The sequence below is a fragment of the Pelophylax lessonae genome (assembly GCF_965119305.1).
Source record: "Pelophylax lessonae genome assembly, chromosome: 2".
NCBI classification, from domain to species: Eukaryota; Metazoa; Chordata; class Amphibia; order Anura; family Ranidae; genus Pelophylax; species Pelophylax lessonae.
In genome coordinates this window covers 588,163,378-588,184,955 of record NC_138769.1, presented here as the reverse complement: position 1 = coordinate 588,184,955, position 21,578 = coordinate 588,163,378, and the positions used below count along the sequence as shown (strand labels likewise).

The 21,578-nt window shown below is 39.6% G+C and overlaps 1 protein-coding gene across 1 annotated transcript in view; it reads left to right on the top strand.

Moving 5' to 3' along the window:
* PFKM (phosphofructokinase, muscle) overlaps positions 1-19,674 on the top strand; it is a 108,889-nt gene extending 89,215 nt beyond the window's left edge. Inside the window, exons 14-24 of the mRNA XM_082245937.1 lie at positions 474-537; positions 1,810-1,956; positions 2,734-2,804; positions 4,141-4,228; positions 4,678-4,830; positions 9,158-9,322; positions 11,824-11,885; positions 13,510-13,621; positions 15,375-15,474; positions 15,576-15,681; positions 18,762-19,674. Coding sequence (XP_082102063.1) covers positions 474-537; positions 1,810-1,956; positions 2,734-2,804; positions 4,141-4,228; positions 4,678-4,830; positions 9,158-9,322; positions 11,824-11,885; positions 13,510-13,621; positions 15,375-15,474; positions 15,576-15,681; positions 18,762-18,900 — 1,207 coding nt within the window. The 3' untranslated portion in view covers positions 18,901-19,674. The remainder of the gene's footprint in view (positions 1-473; positions 538-1,809; positions 1,957-2,733; positions 2,805-4,140; positions 4,229-4,677; positions 4,831-9,157; positions 9,323-11,823; positions 11,886-13,509; positions 13,622-15,374; positions 15,475-15,575; positions 15,682-18,761) is intronic.
* The last annotated feature ends 1,904 nt before the right edge of the window (positions 19,675-21,578 follow it).

The window sequence follows — 21,578 nt, the reverse complement described above, 5'->3', positions numbered from 1 at the left end:
CATATTCAGTCTGCCCTGTGAGAGGGCACTGCTGTGTCACACATTTGACAGAGCCTGCCGTCTGAACTACAGAAGTGCTGAGAGAATTATTTCCACGAGGCGGAGTCAGTACAGGAATCACTGCTTGCAGGCAGAAAGGTACCATGGGATATATAGTCCTTACAAATTGAAACTATACAATAGAGAAGATGCTGCAAAGCATGCATGGAATTCAGGACATTGGCTAGCTGACAGGCAACAATCTCAACCTAAAAGGATATTTTTCAAGTAAGGTTATATTGGATTGTCAAAAATCACTATTGTTTGTATTGTTATTAGAATACTGATGTTAAAAAATAGCGTATGCTGTGACCATAGATCTTCTTTAAAAGAGAAATGCACATGAGACTCAAAAACAAATTGGACACAATTTTCATGTACAGTAAACTTTTGTATTTATAAGAAACCCACTATTATACTGACTTTTTTCACAGGAGTTTTGAAAACAACTGGAATGTCTACAGGACACTGGCTCACATAAGACCCCCTTCCACAAAGGTGAGAAATATACATATATTTGTAAATTTGGTTGTTTAAAAAGCAGGAAATGTGCAAAGTTACAGATTTGCTTTTACGGAATAATGTACACGCTTCTGAGGTCTTCACTTTAAGTAACAATGTGGCTTTTGCAACTGTGCATACAAGATTGTGAAACTGAACACTACATGGAAAAAAGGAGCATACTGAGCTAAGGAGTGTACTGAGCTAATGAAAATCTCCTTATCCTTCTCCAATGTTATTATTACCCACACACCATTTGAGGATCTCTTCGGTTGTTCTTGTGGAATGCCACTATGACAGCTGTTTGAAAAGTATTGTTTAAGAATTAAGAACCATTGAGACTCCTTATTCTCTTCAAGGGTATTTTGAGTGTTTGTGACGAGTCCACCCAAAAAATAATAGTTTAGAGGTAGTCTCTACAGTTTTATAGGTAAAGCCTAAAGACCTGAGTTGGACTCTGGTATCTTACAGGTCTCAGTATAAAAAGCCAGTCTTCAATTTCTCTTATATGTTACACAAACGGTAATATCTTCCTACTATAAAACTTTATTATGGTACCTGTTCAGCTGGGAGTTTTGAGTGTTGCTGCCCACCTTTGTGTACTCCAGCGCTCCATCTTTTGTTTTCTTCATCATATAAAATAATCTAAATATCCAACATAAACAGAGATGCCAAGAGTTATAAAAACAGGAAGATGTACTCTCCAGTATATAATAAAAACATTGAAATCTGGACAGAGCCTTGTTCTCTTCTTTTACCCTTTTTCTTTATTCTCTCTTTTCCTTCTTTCTCTCTTCCATCTTCTCATCTCACACCTATGATAACACACCTTCTGTGTTATTCTTTGAATGAATATTCCTGACTACTGTACTTTCTCTGTGGAACTTATTCAAGCTTACTATTGCACAGATTATAATGTATGACTCTATACTACCTTGGAGCATGGGGACTTTCTTCTTCTGCTCCAGGGGTTTTTTCTTCGCAGAGCATACCTACTCATGGGAAGTCATGCACTGTTATATTCCTTTATACGTTCCCAGTTGGGAATTTTGTTCATGTGTTTAATTCTGATGTATTCATTTGTGTTGATTTATTGTATTCACTACATTGCTTTAAAATAAAAAATCTTTTGTAAAGAAATCTGGACAGAGCCTTTAACATTTTTTTCGGTTTATTTCTGTTACATAAATGTTTTCACATTACAACATATCAAGATGAGAGAAAAATGATCAGTTGTTCTGCTGCAGTGACCTATCTTTTTACTTGCAGAGTGGTTATAACTTGGCTGTTTTGAATATTGGTGCCCCTGCTGCTGGCATGAACGCTGCAGTGAGATCCACTGTCAGAATTGGCATTATTCAAGGCCACAGGATGTTTGCTGTGCATGATGGATTTGAGGGCCTTGCCAAAGGACAGGTACTTATTTTATTTCTTACATAAAACCCCTCCTACATTAGTGAGAGTTTGAACCAAAGTCATTGTATTAATGTGCTTATCAAGGTTTGATGGATGCTGCAACTAAAATGTAATCCATTGCTTTGCAGTGTACAAACATTATTAATAAATATATCAAGTACCACAAAATTGTTGATTTGTTAATTTCAGTGACTGCATACAGGCCAGGTTTTTATAATAAGCAACAAAAAAGATAATTGTGCCAAAATATAATCAACTCCTTAAGTATGGTCAAGACGGGTAAGGCTTTAGCTCCGGTATAATGTTTTAGTAATTTGGGATAGAATAGCAATTTAACGTTTGTAATATATAAATTAAGAATCTGTACATTTTTTCAATAATGTAAAATGTAATATGTATTTTGTGAGCAACTAAATAACACGTTTGTTTTTTGCACTACTATAGAATAGGCACTAGGTGGCAGCAATACATAATGGAGAAGGCGTATTTAACTGGATAATACTCATAAGGCCACCTGATTTTTTTTATTTTTATATTTTTTGTATTTTAAAGTTACCATTTTATTTGGTGTAGTTTTAGGAACTAAATTTAAGCGTAGATATTTTTATTGTGCTTTTTTTTTTTTTCATTTTGCTAACGTGTGTAGCGAACAAACAAAATTAAGTATGCACGTATCAATCTCTTGATACAATTACTATTTGACACAAAATTTAGCATATAATTTACACTTTTTCTTTTTTTTTTTATTTATATATATATTTTATTTCTCAATAATAGATAGAAGAAATTGGATGGGGTGGTGTTGGAGGATGGACTGGACAAGGAGGATCTAAACTTGGAACTAAAAGGTGATTTTTTTTTTTCTGGGAATATATTCCAGAGATAAGGGGCAAAAGAAAAATGAAATCTCCAACACACTGAGCCCTTATGCATTTTTCTATCCCTAACAAGTACAGGATTACTTTGAAAAGTTTGTGCTTTTTTTTTTCTTGCAATAACTTGTATTAATGTCATAACACAGAAATAGAATTTGTCACATGCTTCTTAATCGTAGAGTAAGTGCTGGTTCACACTAACGCGATGTGGGAACCAGCGCGATTCCAGTGCTGGTTTCCGCACCGCATAGGACTCGCAGGCAGTTCACACTGCCCTATGCGAACTGCTGTGGGTGTCAATAGAAAGTTAACGACACCCCCAGATCCGTTCACATATGGCAGTGCGAATTGTGAAATGGTGCAGGAATCGGATCGCATAGATGTGAACACCCATGTGATCCGATTCCAGTGCGGACCAAAAAAAGGGTCCTGCACCGTTTAGGTCTGAATGCGATACAAATTCATCCATACAATCTCCTTTAAATTTATGAACAACTATACAGCATAGAACAAGCACCTACTAGACTGGATAAAAACCAGATTGGACTTGCTTACTAAACCATCCTCATCCTCTGTCCCCCAAGCAGAGACTAGTGCGCGTTCCACTGCAGCTGGCAGAGCAGCCTTATTATGCCTCCTTGTCCACAGCTACTCCTGCCATAGCCCCAGCATCAGGAATGGAGAAGTCAGAAGTCAGCGAAAGTTTTTGATCAGTGTCAGCCACTTGCTACTTAACAATGCACAGCCATAACTTCATTCTGATGCAGGTTCTATACACGGTACAGATACGCCACTTTACAGGCAGACTAAGAGGACCCCCCAGGCACTATATTTAAATGAATTTTTCATTTTTATTATTGCACTTTAAGCATCAGTAAATCACTGCTCATTTAAAAATGATGTTTTTTACAAATTTTTATTTTTTTTATTTTTATTAATACATGTCACCCAGTGCAGTACCCAGACCCCCATACCCTTTGTATGCCCAATAACTTGCATCTAAGCCCTCAAAATAGGCACTTTTTTGATTTTTTACAGTTCGGGTCCCATAGACTTCAATGGGGTTTGTTATTCGGCTCAGAATTTCTGCGATGTTCGAGAGTTCTGGCGCGAACCGAACAGGGGGTTGTTCGGCCTATCTCTAATTGTGACATGTGTGCCCAGCTCAATGTTCTTTGTTAGTATTATACATCCCAGTTTACCTCTCAAGATACTAAATACATTAAAGTAATGTCACCTATTTCTATATTCTCTTCTATCACTTATATTTATGTGTTTGTATAAATGCTATGGTCATTCATCTACACAGGGTGCTGCCAAAGAAATACTATGAAGAAATCAGTGCAAATATAAGCAATTTTAACATACATGGCCTGATCCTTATTGGCGGTTTTGAGGTAAGTTTATTTTATTCTGTAGTAAAATGTTGTATTGTGTACATGGGTTAAATTCAGTATGCAATTAATAGATAACCACATTTCAGGGATAAATACTCCAGGAAGGCAATGGGGTCTGTGTCAGGCTTGCTTTTAGAAAATAAGAACAGTCTGGCATGTCTGATCTATTTATAGATTGACTGTAGTCGGTTTGTATATTTGTCTACATCTAAATTATTTTGTCTTTATTGTATAAAGGTTGTTATAGAGCCAAAGAGTATTGAACTTTGAGCAATTATTTATTTTACTGGATTACTGAGCTCTCTGTGTTGCTGGATACATAATAGTCACATGGGCTCCTTTTGATTATAGTTACACCTGTGTTGCCATTTCTATTCTCTGACTTTGTTTTCTACAACATTACTACCTGTTGATATGTATCCTAGTAGTAAATGTCATTTATCTTGCAGGCATTTACAGGCAGTCTGGAACTGGTGGAAGGACGTTCTAAATATGAGGAGCTATGTATACCTATTGTTGTTATTCCAGCCACTGTCTCAAACAATGTCCCCGGATCTGACTTTAGTATTGGTGCTGATACAGCTCTCAACACTATAACCACTGTAAGTATTTCCGTCTTCTCCCTGCTGTTTGTACAGTAATATTCATGGCAGCTTTGTTAATGGTGAAAAAAAGGGGCAGCAACTACTCTACTTCAGTTATGGATTTGGAAATGACAGTGCTCTTTTATTAGGTTATTACATTCCACCAGGAATTGTTTGTCAAAAAACATGATGCAATTGGAAAGAGCCTTTTTATTTGTTAAATAGGAAATGTATTATTTTACTCACAGGATGCCTCTATCACCCTCGCCCCAATTTGTTGGGTTCGGATGCTTTACTCAGTGCCGGTTCACACTTCTGCGATGACAGACATTGCATGTGATTCAGAGCGCACTGCTCCTAAAATCACATGCGATGTCTGTGCAATGCGAATTCAGCCATACAGATTGTATGGCTGAATTTGCATCTTAATCGGACTAAACACGCACAGGACCCTTTTTTGGGTCCGCTACAGAATAGGATGGCATGGTGGTTCACACCAGTGCTATCCGATTCATGTGCAAACTGTCAGTTCGCACTTCGATATGTGAGCTGATCTGGGGGTGTCGTTAACTTTGTATTGACACCTCCAGTGGTTCATGTGTGAACTGCCATGCGAGTTCAATGCGATGCCGGAACTCTCAGTGGATTCGCAGGGTTCCCGCATCGCAGAAGTGTGAACAGGCACTTATGATTGTTCAGAGGGCTTTTTTTCCTCAGAGAAAAGGTTCAGGAACTCAGCCCCCTCCCCTAGGCCACGCCTGTCCCGGCCTCTACCCGACCCTAGAACCAGCCCTTGTCTCCACCCCTCCACACCTCCTAGGACCTCCCCCTTTAGAGAACAGGTATAATTTGGGGGGCTATACAAGTAACTTGTTTGAAATTTGTTACTAAAAAACAATGTAGTAAAATGCACAAAACATTAGAAATATCCAGCTCTTACCAAAGTAAACTCAGACCCACTTCCAGATGATTTCAACCGGGCAATATCCAGCAAAGAGACCCCCTCATATCACTGGAGAGACAGCCCCATAACCAGCAAAGAGGCAGCCCCATAACCAGCAAAGAGGCAGCCTATTCCAGTTCAGAGACCCACACAGACCCACATCCAAGCAGCATTAACATAGCCCCATCCTGCATGAATAATTTACCAAGAAAATCTGCACAGCTTCTCTACAGTCAGGCTACACGAGTTGCACGTGAGCTCTCTCTATCTCTCTCCCTCTCTCTCTATCTAGCTCTCTCTCTGTCCAAGAGAGGCTGATGCCGAAAGGAGCATTCAGTCTGCAGGGAGAGGTGGAGTGTGAATGATATCACTTCCTCCCCACTCTCTCAGGCATGCTGCAGCTAGAACTATATTCAATCCCCTGCTTATGCAGCCACACATTCATGTCGCGGTCACCCTACTTCCCCGTCTGTGTCTGCCAGAGGTGGCGGAATGGTGTGACTCAAAGAAAGGCAAGGGATCGCACATAGTGAAGTTTGTCTAACACATTTATGAATTAAAACATAAGAAAACCTCTTAATAACAGCATACAGCAAGCACATCACATCCTCTCTAGCTGAATGTAACAGTCATACACTTCCTCGAGCGGCTCTGTGAGACAGCGGGTGATTTCACTGGTCCTCCGTTCCGCACGCGTGACGTCCCATAAGGGAAGGGACTTCCTCAGCGGCTTGTGTAGGAGCCTGTCATCCCCGCAATATATAGAGCCAATGAGCTGCAACTTCTTTGCAGCTCCTTTTGCAGCTCATTGGCTCTATATATTGCGGGGATGACAGGCTCCTACACAAGCCGCTGAGGAAGTCCCTTCCATTATGGGACGTCACGCGTGCGGAAGGGAGGAGCCGTGAAATCACCCGCTGTCTCACAGAGCCGCTCGAGGAAGTGTATGACTGTTACATTCAGCAAGAGAGGATGTGATGTGCCTGCTGTATGCTGTTATTAAGTAAGAGGCTTTCTTATGTTTTAATTAATAAATGTGTTAGACATACTTCACTATGTGCGATCCCTTGCCTTTCTTTGAGTCACACCACTAAGAGAGCAAGCTTTTGGATTGTCTAATCGGTATCCCCTGGAGGTATTTGGAGTAACTGGGATCATCCCATCCATCCATTCTGCCAAAGGTGTTATCGTCAGTGTTCAATTGCAAGTGGAATCTGTCCTGGTGTTTTTGACCCTTTGTGGTCAGTGCTTTGAGGTGAGAGGCCATTATATCTGGTGGTGGATTTGTAGTTTTAAGACCACAGCATTGGCTCTGAGTGCATCTTTATCCACACAGGGCCCTTCCTCCTTTGCATGGACTATATTTCCTATTCAATTGATTCATTTTAGTTTTAGCGCTGCACTAATTTCCTATCAATGTACACATTTTGGTCTCCTGCACACTGTACATTTTTTTCTGCTGCTCCTAGGGGCATTTGTCATTTTTCTAAATGCCCCTGCATGTTAGCCCATGTGTCCGTGCACACATAGGTGTTTATAGAGTTTAGAGGCAGTGCATGTAGAGGCAAAAAAAAGAAAAACCCACAGCCAGTGCATCCAGGAGCTGCGCCGTTTGGCAGAAAAAATGCTTGACGTGCCTAAATGTCTTTAACCGTGTGTCAACACTAGGCACTTTTATCGCTTGAGCGTTAATTTCAATGGCCAGAATAAGCTATTATTCTTGCCAATGAAATTCATTACCGATCAAGCGCTTGACACGCCTAAACGTGCCTAAACATGTTGCACACAGTTACAAGCGTCAAGTGTTTTTTTTTTTTTTTTCTGCCAAAACGCTGCTGCTAGATGTAAAGGAGTCTACGAGAGTTAGCAAAACGTCCATTGTGCATGAGGCCCTAAAGTAGAACTATAGGCAAAACTTTTATTTTTTCTATTTTGGATAGAGAAAGGGAGGGTTAGAACCCCTGTCAGATTTTTTTTCGCCATCTGTGTCCGATTGCCGAGATTTCCCCTCACTTCTTGTTCTATAGCCAAAGAGGAAGTCCCCCCAGTTAACCAGAACTAGTAGTGTGCCCATTGGAAGATTCCGCTGCTATTACTTTTCTGGGGACAACGCAAAATTTCGGATTTTCTTTTACTTCACTTTCAATGGTAACAGTTAACAGGACAAATAGAGAGGGTCAATCTCCTAGCTGGGGCACAGACAGCAATAAAAATTGATAGGGGTTCTAATCCCTCTCCACTCTAGCCAAAACTGAAAAAAAACGTTTTGCCTATAGTTATACTTTAACATAAAATCTGAAATTTTTGCAACCTATGTTCTAAAGTGTATAGTATTATCTGACAAGTAAAAATGATCACCATTGGTCACCAGTGAATAAATAATGAGGAGAAAGTACTTATTAATGTGACTTTTCATTCCTTCCTGATTCCATCCCTCAGCAGAGCACACAAGGCTAAACATAGATAATCCCAGAAGCACAAATGCTGGCGAATAATCAGAAAAAAAAATGTAAACAAAAATGTAATCAATCCCTTTCACAGTTGCTCAGAAAGTGCAACTGTTCCTTTTGAGCTTTTAAAAAAGAAACATTTTTTAAGGATTTTAGGGTTATTCTAGCATTTTTGAAAAATTTTATTTTGAGTGCTGGAGAAAGATTTAAATTTAAAAATACAACATACCAGTGCCCTTTTTAGTTTAAAAGGAACCAATACTAAGAGAAAAATGAACGTCTGTCCCATATTTAAAAAATGTATATTTTACAGAATTTTTTAGGAACTGAGCTCATCAAATATCTCTAGGGGTGCAGTAAGCCGATGCAATGCAGCAGCAAAGGACACATTCCTGGGGCTTTACTGCATGTATGGGATTATCCCATTTTTTCTTTTCTTTGTAAACATGCCACAGTACCAGCAGTACAAAGTTTAATAAACACAATACAGCCTAACTAAACTTGCATATTAAATTAACTAAATATATTCCAGGTGCATAATGCATGGGGACACTAGTTCTGATGGCCTGGCGGTCCCCAAGAAATTCTCTTAATTTGCAAGGATTTTTTCTCACCTCCTGTTTGGCTATGGGACAGGAAGTGAAGGGAAATCTCCGCAATGGCACACAGATGACGAAAAAAAATCTGACAAAGAGCAATGGTCCCTCTGCACAGCATGCTTATCCAGCCCTTAGTTAGGGTCAGTGACAACTTTTAAAGTAAACAAAACTGTAAGAATTTGCACACCTTTCTTTTGATGCACCTGGTGTTTAGTGAATTTAAAATTAAAGTGTAATTTGGGCTTAAAAATTACAAATATCAGTATAAATATAAAACAAAAATACAATTTTAGAGGAAATATTTAGTGTAAAAACTGTATTCTTAGTTGCCTAACTGTGTTGTCTTTGCTTAGACCTGTGACCGAATCAAGCAATCTGCTGCTGGAACAAAGAGGAGAGTGTTCATCATTGAAACCATGGGAGGTTACTGTGGATACTTAGCTACTATGGCAGGGCTATCTGCTGGAGCAGATGCAGCCTATATTTATGAAGAGCCTTTTTCTATACATGATTTGCAGGTAAATGTAAAGTGACAGGTTGTTCAGGGTGCTACAGTTAAATTGAAATTCCTGGTTCTTTGTTAATAATTTATTTAGAAACAGTTTTTCTCAAACTATACACAGCAGCAGGCTTAATTGGCAAAATTCTGCGGTTAAATGTATGTTAAACTGCAATAAGTGGACAGTTTTCTCCCTACTTTACAAATGTAGAAGTTGTATTTAAAGTGGTTGTAAAGTCAGAAGTTTTTTCATCTTAATGCATGTTATGCATTAAGATAAAAGACTTCTGTGTGCAGCAGCTCCCCTCAGCCCCCCTAATACTTACCTGAGCCTCATCTCGATCCAGCGATGTTGCAGGATTATCTCGGCTGCTGAGACTTTCCCTCCTCGTTGGCTGAGATGGCAGCACAGCGCCATTGGCTCCCGCTGCTGTCAACCAAATTCAGTGAGGAGAGAGAGGGGACGGGTACGAACCGCGGCTCTGTGTCTGAATGGACACGGAGCTGCGGCTCGGCTTGGGCGCCCCCATAGCAAGCTGCTTGCTGTGTTGGCATTCAACTGGAGGGATGGGCCAGGAGCGTCGAAGAGGGACCCGAGAAGGGGAGGATCTGGGCTGCTGTGTGCAAAACCACTGCACAGAGCAGGTAAGTATGACATGTTTTTTTATTTATAACAAGAACAAAAAATGAGACTTTACAATCACTTAAAGAACAATAGATAAGAGAATATAAAACTGAATGTCTAACAAAGGGCTGTTCTACCTTTAAAGCTACCTGAAACAAAATCTAGAAAGCACATGTACCCTAAGATCCCTCCTTCAACGCAGTTCCTTTTGTGTGAAAAGATAATAAAATTTACTTTTAAGCATGCAATGTCCACTTCCCCAGTAAATTGCTAAGCTTGGCAAGAAAGTAGAAATTTAAATTTTATACAGTTACACCTAAAATTGGTAAGGAATGGGTGGGAAATATGAGTGCTGTCATATACCAGAGAGAGCTAGCATGTTGCCAGAGTATTCTAGCATAGATTGTTGCCTTTTTTCAAGAAACATTGCTACTAAAGATGCAAAAACCAAGAGATTGCTATGGAAGTTAATTTTAACAGTGCCATGTAGTTAGGAATTCTGAATGGTGGTGGTGTGCAAAAGTGTAGTTTGAGAAGATCAACTATATTGAATGAATCACTATTCTCCTGGATCTCCAGCTGTCTACGAAGTGCATCTGTTCACATGTGGGCAGAAAATTGATCGCAACATGTATACTAGGCTTCAATAAATGTTGACTTTATTAAGCAGTCTTAAAATAACACATAGTCATTTACGGTTCTACATTTTTATTTCTGCCTGTGTTGCTGTTGGAGATTTTCCCTCTTTTCCTGTCTGGTGGAACAGTTGTCACCAGGACAGTAAGTAAGGTGGAACCTCTGTAACAGAGCCCCAGATGGATGAAGACCTAACATAACCCTTCCGCACCCTAATTATTGTGAGCGAGCATGCTCTTTAAAACTGAACTATGGGCACAAGAATTTTTATTTAAACATACAGTGTTCCTCAATAGCCACAAAGGATATCAATCCACTATCTGTGCACCAAATACCTTTGCAAACCTAGTCATTACCTTGTAAAAGTAGGTGTGATATTATAACTGTACTGCACACATCCTTTGTAGAGAGCAGAGCTGTAAGAGGAATCCAGCATGCTCACTCACTATAAGCTGCCTATAGAAAACTACATTAAGGGGCCGATACAAGACCAGTCACCCTGTACAACGAGAGCAAGAGAGCAGCAGTGGCTGGTCTCTATTAAAGCGGTTGTATCCTCCTAAACAAAAAAAAAACAAACCCTGCAGGAGAAAGGCATAATGAGCTAGTGTGCATCGCTAGTATGAGCTAGTAAGGTCCACCGGACCTTCAGAGCACATGCGCCGCTGGTGTCAGTGGCTCCATGCAGGGCGAATATCTCCTAAACCGTGCAGGTTTAGGAGATATTCATTTTTTTTTTAAATAACAAACCTGGTATACTTGCTTGCTCTGTGCAATGGTTTTGCACAGAGCTGCCCCGATCCTCCTTTTCTGGGGTCCTCTACCAGAATTCCAGGCCCCTCCTCTTCGGTGAGTGAGGGAATCAGCTTGCTCCCAAGCTTCCCTGTCTGCGTCTATTGACACAGACTGTGCAATTCAGCCTCACCCCCTAATCCCTCGCCACAGCATTTGATTTACAGCATCGGGAGCCAATAGCTTCCACTGCTATCAATCTGCCCGACAAGGAGAGACATATCTGCGAGAGCCGCTGCTCTCATGCATGTCGCTGGATCGGATCGGGCTCAGGTAAGAATATGGGGGGTCTGTAGGGATCTTGCAGCAGAGAAGGTTTTTCACTTTAATGCATAGAATGCATTAAAGTAAAAGAAACCATGAGGCTTTAGAACCACTTTAAGCCTTTCTTAAATGAACTTGTTAAATTAACATTGACAGATAATATACCCAATGAGGAAAACAATGAGTGTACTTTTGTTTGTCAGGTAAATGTGGACCATCTTATAGAAAAAATGAAGACGACTGTCAAGAGAGGTTTAATTTTAAGGTATGTCGCATTTAGGAATGTACTCTATCTGAATGTAAATCCTTTTTATATAGGTTGTAGCTTTAAGCAGTTGATTATTAAATAGAACTGAAATCCCAGTATTTTTTTCTTCCCATCTCCAGCTGCCATAGCTGTGGTGTAGGTTGTGTTATCCCCTGGGAGATCCACACAGTTACCTACACCTGCAGCCAGTGATTCTCCAGGGGAAATATATATCCTACAGAGTAAGCTTGTCTCATCTTGATCTTGTTGGTGAGAATATACTGACAGAATCAAAACAGACAAATCTCTAAGTTACAGAACATAGAATTACATTTTTTCTTGACTCCCCTAAATACTAAACTGATCACACTGCAAAGCCACGATTATACTTCTGACAAATGACTTACTCCTTATGGGTGACCCACAAATATGTTTCAGAAATGTTACTTATGGGTTACACTAACAGTTATATGTGGAAATGTTAATCACAAATCAGGAGCTATATTTAGTCAAGCTTTTCCTCTGCTTAATTTAGATAAATGGAGGCAAGAAGCCTCAGCTCCCATTATGCATTATTATTTACTGTTTGTACAGGGTATATATGACATATTTGCCACAAACACATGGGCTGCTTTTCTAAAAGAGTTCAGAATCTTCAATTATCCAACCATGTTAAAACATATGCATGTGAGTGGGAACTCAAGGTGAACAAGAATTTGGATAATTGAAGTGAACAGTCACATTATTTTTCGAATGAGGTTTCTCAACTCCTGTACTTATTAGTTGTTCTCCTTATAGTGAAAATGTGTTTGTCTGTGGTTGGATATATCAATGAAGACCTCATTATTCAGTTCACATTATTCTATAGAAATGTGATAAAAGAGTTCAGTGTTTATGCTCAAGTTTGTGTTCTTAGTATATAAACTATTAATTTATAAGCCCGCAAGCTACATTTTACTGTAGATACATGCTCTAAACAACTATACTGAAGTTTCAGCTTTCCAGAAAAAAAAAAAAAAAAAAGTATTTTCTACTTGAACCCATTGCAAAAATCTACCACTGGACATATTATTTTCAGCTAAATTTTACCAACCTGGGCAGTAATACCTGTGTGTATGGGCACAAGCAGATATCTCTAGAAACTCTGTGCACTCATTGCTGTTGGAAATGGCAATCAGTCATGTTGGATATTTGTAAATGATTGCTATTATTTTGCCTATCATAAACAAAAGAAATGCTCCCTTGCATGGACAGTTACCTTTCCATGAGGCCTAGCCTGGTAAGCCCTAAAATGTCAACTACGCTGTGACTTCAATTTCAGAAGTTGTGCTTGGTGTCGCCTCCCTCTTCTCAAGGTTTACTATCTGCCCTTCCTTGTGATGGGCAGCCTCCCTGACCAATAATGAAGTAAGGGAGAAGGAAAGGGTTTGGTTACTCTTTTTACATATTTATGGACCACCAGGCTTTAGGGCACTGTCGGGTTTTAATTTGTGATATCAACTTGATCTGTTTAATTTGTGAGATATTTTATCTAAATTTACAATAGAAATTAAACAGAATTGCTTGTTTTTGTTTTTTTTTTCAAACTCATAGTGTGGTTAAACGGCTAACCTGAAAATCATTTATTTTTCTGGTTTTAAAGGAACGAGAAATGCAATGAAAACTACTCTACCGATTTTATATTCAATTTGTATTCAGAGGAAGGAAAAGGCATCTTTGACAGCAGAAAAAACGTTCTAGGTCACATGCAGCAGGTAAGAATGCTTTATGCATATTTAGACATAATGTACTTCATTATAATATATTTGGCATCATATACAGTTTATAAACTGAGGTATTGCCCATTACAAACTGAATTGCTGCTGCAATTTTTTTTTCCAGATAATAGTTTGGCACCTGGAGTTCAGCTTTAAAGGACATTTGTCATAAGAGAAATATATAGGCTGCCATTTCTGAACTCTTTATTAACATGCTAGTATAGTCTGCCTTTGTCATCACTACTTTGAGCCACTGACCTCGAACAAGCATGCAGCGGGTCCAAACTCTGTGAAGCATGGGAAATTAAGTCAGTTCTGATCTCCACTACAGTTGCTGTAGATGACACTTTTGAATCCAAAGAGCCAGCATGACATCGAAGTAGTTAGTAGGCAGTAGGAACTCGGCTAAGGCTACCCCTGCATTTATTTCATAATAGTTTTCCTTAAAGAGTGGGATCTACAAGGTGCTTACACTGACTATGCTGGCATGGGTCTCCCAAACCCAACCATAGCCATTCTAGACTTCACTTTAAATCATAGCTTTAGTGTGGCCCCAGCTCCCTACTATACAGTAGCGTGCCTCTGTTGGCTACAAAGGTGACCCATTGTCTACAATTGATAGTGGGGACAGTGCACAAATTTCATGTTCAAGGCTAAATATACATGTTTTAGGGTACTATTAACATTTATATATGTTTTCTATAAGACCTCACTCACACCTGAGTGATTTTCTGCTTGAAGCTCAAAAAGGCAAATCCCATTAATTTCAATGGCCCCTGTTCGCATCGGAACGTTCTGTCACCTGTAGCAAAACACCTATCATTTATAAAAGTACATGAGCTACTTTTTGGCAGATTGGAGACAAATTGGGCCCCATAGACCTTGATAGGGAGGCCTCAAAACTCACCACATGAGCTTTTTATGAGCGATTTGTCATGCTTTTTCTGTTGAAACAGCAGCTCTCCACCCCTGATCTCCTCCAACTCTCCTCCCCCTAGTGCTTTCTGTTGGTTAAACAAAATTGCCTGAAGCCGTAAACTGCTTGTAAAAAATTCTAAAAACACTCAAAAAAATAAAAATGCCTGAAAATTGCTCTGCTCAGGTGTTGAATACAGCCTAACATAGCAAATCTTCGTTTTTTGATTTCTGTGGTATGCTTTTGAATTAATTTTTTTTTTGTCAGGTTCAATGTATACTAGGGATATGAGGGAGTCCGCATTAAAATTGGTCACTTGCCAGCAAAATTCCAAAATACTTGTCCTTCTGCCTGGAAAATATTTACACTCCCACCAGTTATAGTAGATTTGATGAGAGAATTTTTTGAATGACCATGCCTCTTGAGGAGATCAGTGACTGTATCAAATTCTAGCTTCTTGCCAGCTATCTTCAGTTTGCACATAAAATATGACCGCCCACTAACCACTAAATAATTAACAAGTATGGGCATTAATATGCACACCGTCATATGTATACACTGTAATTCTTAATTTATAAATATAATAATACTAATGTATTCTATTAAATTAAAAAGGCAAGCATGAAAATGTATCAACTTTAGGCATACAATTTATTATTCCCAAGACTCCACAAAAAATAATTGTAAATGTAAATAAAGGTTATAAGGTGGCGCTCTTAAATTTGGGGAATATCACAAGTTTTTACTAGGCGCAGACCTTGGTCTATACAGTATTAATTGCATGGAAAAGATACATTTGCACCACTTCCTTTACTTTTGCTTTTTTTTTTCCAGGGAGGAACACCCACCCCATTTGACAGGAATTTTGGTACAAAAATGGGTGCAAAAGCCGTGCTATGGATGACTGGAAAAGTGAAAGAGTTTTCTAGACATGGTAAAACACCTTTAATTGTTTTATGTAGAATGACTTGCTTTCTGTATAATGTCTTATCTTCTGCAGAATGATTTATCTTCTAAACTGTAATTCTATTTTAGGTCGTATATTTGCAAACACAGCAGATTCAGCCTGCTTATTGGGAATGCGCAAGAGAAGCCTAGTTTTCCAGCCCTTGTCAGAACTGAAAGAAGAGACTGATTTTGAGTATGTTTCTTTTATATTGCAGACTGATTTGTTAAATGACAGTCTGTTTTTCAAAACATACATACGTTTTAAATGCAAAGGAGTTTCTATAGAAATTTAGCAGACAGCCAGAGGACACCTTACGGTGCCAAATTTGACCCTACAATGCCTGCATTACCTGTTGAACTACTTGAGCCCTTCAGGGTATTAAGCAATGTGTACATTTCCTTCTCTAAGGCTACATGCCCACAGGCATATTAGCATAATCCCATTTATGCTGGATCTTTCTATCAGAAGTTTACAGGATAATCTAGCCTAAAAAATGCTCAGTCTGAAGCATATATATGAGTTATGTTCCAAGGCATTACAAAAAAAAAAAAAAAAAGAAAAATGCTTCTAAAAGCGGTGTTTAGTAGTGATCAGTGCCTAAAAATCAGTATCTTTATGTGACCTTTTAGGGGCTCCAGCAGTGGTTTGTCGCGGTGGGTAGGCATTACAAATGCAGTATTCCTTTTAATCATTTGCAGCATTATTTTGCTATGTGGCACTCTGTTAAAAGTTTATTTTAATAAACCAGCAAAATGATAGCTAGGGCCCCAGATTTGATGTGTTATGAATTACTTTGTCACTTTTAGGTTCTATAATGACTCTGAAGTATTCACCTTTTAAGTAAAAAATTATAAATTCAATTAACACCGTACTTACCTGTTAATGCTGAGCTGTCAGAGACCACACAGATGGACCAGGAGTCTGGAGATTTGATATCCGCTCTTCTCCCTCTTCTCTTTGCAGTCCTTCTGGGATGGATTGGAGCAATTCACTGTGCAGCCATGGATCAGTCAGAATCACTCTAGTCCATCCTGGAAGTGTTGCACAAAAGGAGAAGAGCGGAGATTACAAATCCCTGGACCCCTGGACTGGCTGCGTGAGCACTGACAGCTCAGCACCCCCACAGGAGAGTACAGTGGGGAACGGGGGAGGGGGGTGGGGGTTGTACAGTGTTCATCTTTAAATGTTTCCTGAAAAGGTGAACTTTATTAGAAGATTGATTTTATTTTTTGGCTGGCAATATGCCCTCTGTTACAAGCAACAGGGTTTATTTTATATTTCTCTGTAAATATATAGTGCATGCAATAATAAAACATGCTTCACTACTGCTTTTGTACTTGAAAATGTTATACTTATTGCCAAGGCTTTTTTTTATTATTTATTATTATTACAAGTACACATATAGCGCTGTCAATTTACGCAGCGCTTTACATACAGTATATTACACATTCACAATCAGTCCCTGCCCTCAAGGAGCTTACAATCTAATATCCCAACTCACATTCCAGCATACTAGGGCACATTTAGACCGGAGCCAATTAATCTACCAGCATATCTTTGGTATTTATGAGAAAACCAGAGTACCCAGAGGAAACCCACGCAGACACAGGGAGAACATGCAAACTTCAGGCAGGTAGTGCCGTGATTGGGATTTGAACAGACGACCCTAGTACTGCTAGGTGAAAGTGCCCAGAATTTAGCCAGAGAATAAATGTAGGTACTCAACCCTCCAGCTCCCCTATATCACGTTCCTGGGGAAATAAGTAAAGAGGCGCACTTAGCCTGCTGTACCAAAATAGTGGGTGTGGTCAGTGCGAAGAACTGTGTATTGCACAAGGCTCAATGTTAAGGAATGAGTAACACATAAAGTACAGGCCTCTGAAGGGCATATAACACAGGACTCAGGAGTGAGTGTTGTGCAGTGCTTAGGAGCGTGTATCATACAGGGCGCAGGAGTGGGTACTATAGGCCATTGTATAACCAAACATCCCCCAACCCCGCCACTACTGATCTGTGATTACCACAGACAATTGATGTGGCAGAGTTAAAATTAATTATTTTCAATAAATTGATCAAATGGAGGATAATTGGTTTGCATTTTTTTTTAATTGATAAATTATAGCTGCATTGAATGATTGATTGTTTGATCATATTGATACATGTGTGAATTCTCTTAGGAACCTTTCACACGGGCGCCTCCGCCTGCTCAGCAGGGATCAGTGGAGCGATCCCTGCTGAGCAGGCGGAATGCATGTCTGTCTCCGCTCACTGTACAGAGCAGAGACGGACACAGTCCCCCCTCTCCCCTATGGGGAAATCGGGTGAAAAAGGACCGCCTATTTTCATTCGATCATATCCGATCCTCCATCTGTCTGGATTTGGTGGACAGGATCAGATCGGATAGCAGCGGGTGTCAGCGGACATGTCACTGCTAACATGCCCTGCTCCATAGGGGTGAATGGAGGGTCTGCCTGAAAAACTGAAGGACGAACCTTATCAGACAGCCCGTGTGAAAGGGGACTTAGGCAGGTGGTCAAGTCAGACTGCACTTGCTATAGTTGGACCAATGGATACAAGATCTAAAAGAATGGCTGCCAACAAGAAGGCAAGGCTCTTTTATTCCTTGTATGTTAACCCCTGGATGGTTGCTGCTTTAGCCATATATGGTCTGAGTGCGGTATATGCTGGAACATCTACCCAGTGACAGTCCCTGGCATCACTTGACCCATACCGACTCCTCCATTTGGACCCATCTGAAATTTATGCTGATTGGTGTATTTATTACCATTATCTGGTAAGCGCATTGGCATGCCTTATTGACAGATGCACCGTAGAGGAGAACCTTAACCTACTGCTGTGGTGGAGGACTTTATACTCTATACACTGAGTGTTTTTGGGACTTTCATTACCCTTAATCATTTTACGTTATTTTGTGTTATATTTTTTATTATTAACATCTTTGACTTTGTTACTTTACTGTTTCATTATTAGTGTGCACATATACTTTTATATACTTATTTTTATATATTCATTTGATTTTGGCACTTTATTGCTTATTAAGTGTGCACATTCATGTTTTGGTTGAATATATATATTTATTTATTTATATATTTAGTCATTTATAGCGCAGCTTTTACTTTGTTTATTCTTGCCCAGGTGTTATCCCACTTTTAGTTTCGTTTTTCATTTATTAGCGCGGTTATATTTATACTATAAAAGAATGATATGTAATTTGTACGTGTACGGATGATGTCATTTTCCATGTCTTCTAGACATCGCTTGCCCAAGCAGCAGTGGTGGTTGAAACTTCGCCCCATCCTCAAGATTTTGGCTAAATACAACATCAACCTGGACACATCAGAGGCAGCACACTTGGAGCACATAACCAGGAAGAGATCCTCACAGTCTTAAGTCTGGAAAATGATTGCCATGTACATATAACCTCAAAGGGCTTTTCTTTGTTGTTCTTGGAAATTAGAATAAATCAATTTCTTACATGTAATGGAGGCAGCTATCTTGCATGCTGAAACAGTAGTAACTAGAAAACTTTCAAAGTTTTGGAATTGGTGATATAAAGGAAATAAGGTAAATTGTGCTTTTAGTTTCAATTTTCAAGTTTTTTTTCACATTTATGATATCGGGTTCAGACAACAGCATGGCTAACTCCAATATGTGCAAGCAATGGATGCACTTTTATTTCAGGCCCTGGGTATTTAGAACAACTTTCATATATTTTTTTCTCTGAGTAAAAAGTCTTGGTTTGTGTAGAATTATAGTTTAAAAACATAAGACAATAAAGTACCAACGCTGAATTTTTTAATTTGACATAAGCATGTTTCCTGCAATAATGATTAGTAAAGGTGCCAGTCACAGCATGTTGTAATGTGTTCCTGAAATGAGAAATGGAACGAATAGTGTTTCATCACATCTGAAATCCAGACTTGTAGTATGTAAAATATGGATGGAAGGAAAAAAGTGTTGACCACAGAATTCAATTAGATGTTTGCTATCTTTTTCTAGTATGCACTAGAAGAACGACCACAAGTATATGATTGATTGTTATGGCAACATGATTGTTTTCATTTCTCTATATACGATAACTCCTAATTACACAGTTTTACTATATTTCATTATATTAGTACTGTTTCAAGATGATAATCTATTTAAATAAACTCTTGAAACCTTTGTTTGTGTTTCATATTTACCAATTTAACATCTCCTCTCAACACACAAAAGGCCCCAAATCAATTACAGGAGTATTCTGAAGGCCGGTTTACACCAGAATGAGGTGCGTGTTCTGTGTGTTTGTCTCACGCCGTGTTCAAAATGCACCACTCTTGATTGTTAACATTATTACTGACACCTTAAATGGGACCAGATCGCAATACAAACACACAATACAGTTAGATTATCTGAGGACCCTATATACCACTACTATCCATATCCAGTATCATCATTATTCCATCCTGAAGGTCTTCTCAGAAGCAGAGGAATATAAATATGGTTATATCCCTATGTGTGTGTGTATGTGTGTGTGTGTGTGTATATATATATATATATATATATATATATATATACAGTATCTCACACAAAAGTGAGTACACCCCTCACATTTTTGTAAATATTTTATTATATCTTTTCATGTGACAACACTGAAGAAATTACACTTTGCTACAATGTAAAGTAGTGAGTGTACAGCTTGTATAACAGTGTGAATTTGCTGTCCCCTCAAAATAACTCAACACACTCTAAACTGCTGGCAACGAAAATTAGTACATCCCTTAGTGATAATGTCCAAATTGGGCCCAAAGTTTTGTGTGGCCACCAATTTTTTTCAGCACTGCCTTAACCCTCTTGGGCATAGAGTTCACCAGAACTAGACAGGTCGCCACTGGAGTGCTCTTCCACTCCTCCATGATGACATAACGCAGCTGGTGGATGTTAGAGACCTTGCGCTCCTCCACCTTCCGTTTGCAGATGCCCCACAGATGCTTAATAGGGTTTAGGTCTGGAGACATGCTTGGCCAGTCCATCAGCTTTACCCTCAGCTTGGAGGTGTGTTTCGGTCTGTATCATGTTGGAATACTGCCCTGCAGCCCAGTCTCCAAAGGCAGGGGATAATGCTCTGCTTTGGTATGTCACAGTACATGTTTGCTATCATGGTTCCCTCAATGAACCGTAGCTCCGTAGTGCCGGCAGCAGTCATGCAGCCCCAGACCATGACACTCCCACCACCATGCTTGATTTTAGGCAAGACACTGTAGGCAAGACGCACTTGTCTTTGTATTCCTCACCTGGTCGCCGCCACACACGTCTGACACCATCTGAACAAAATAGGTTTATCTTGGTCTCATCAGACCACGGGACATGGTTCCAGTAATCCATGTCCTTAGTCTGCTTATCTTTTAGCAAACTGTTTCCAGGCTTTCTTGTCCATCATCTTTAAAAGAGGCTTCATTCTGGGACGACAGCCATGCAGACCAGTTTAATGCAGTGTGCGGCGCATGGTCTGAGCACTGACAGACTGACCTCCCACCCCTTCAACCTCTGCATCAATGCTGGCAGCACTCATGCATCTATTTCCCAAAGACAACCTCTGAATATGACGCTGAGCACATGCACTCAACTGCTTTGGTCGACCATGGCAATGCCTGTTTTGAGGGGAAACTGTCCTGTTAAACCGCTGTATGGTCTTGGCCACTGTGCTGCAGCTCAGTTTCAGGGTCTTGGCAATCTTCTTATAGCCTAGGCCATCTTTAGGTAGAGCAACAATTCTTTTCTTCAGATCCTCAGAGAGTTCTTTGCCATGAGGTGCCATGTTGAACTTCCAGTGACCAGTATGAGAGAGTGAGAGTGATAACACCAAATTTAACACACCTGCTCTCCATTCACACCTGAGACCTTGTAACGCAAACGAGTCATATGACACCGGGGAGGGAAAATGGCAAATTGGGCTCATTTTGGAAATTTTCACTTAGGGGTGTACTCACTTTTGTTGCCAGTGGTTTGGACATTAATGGCTGTGTGTTGAGTTATTTTGAGGGGACAGCAAATTTACACTGTTATACAAGCTGCAAGCTGTACACTTA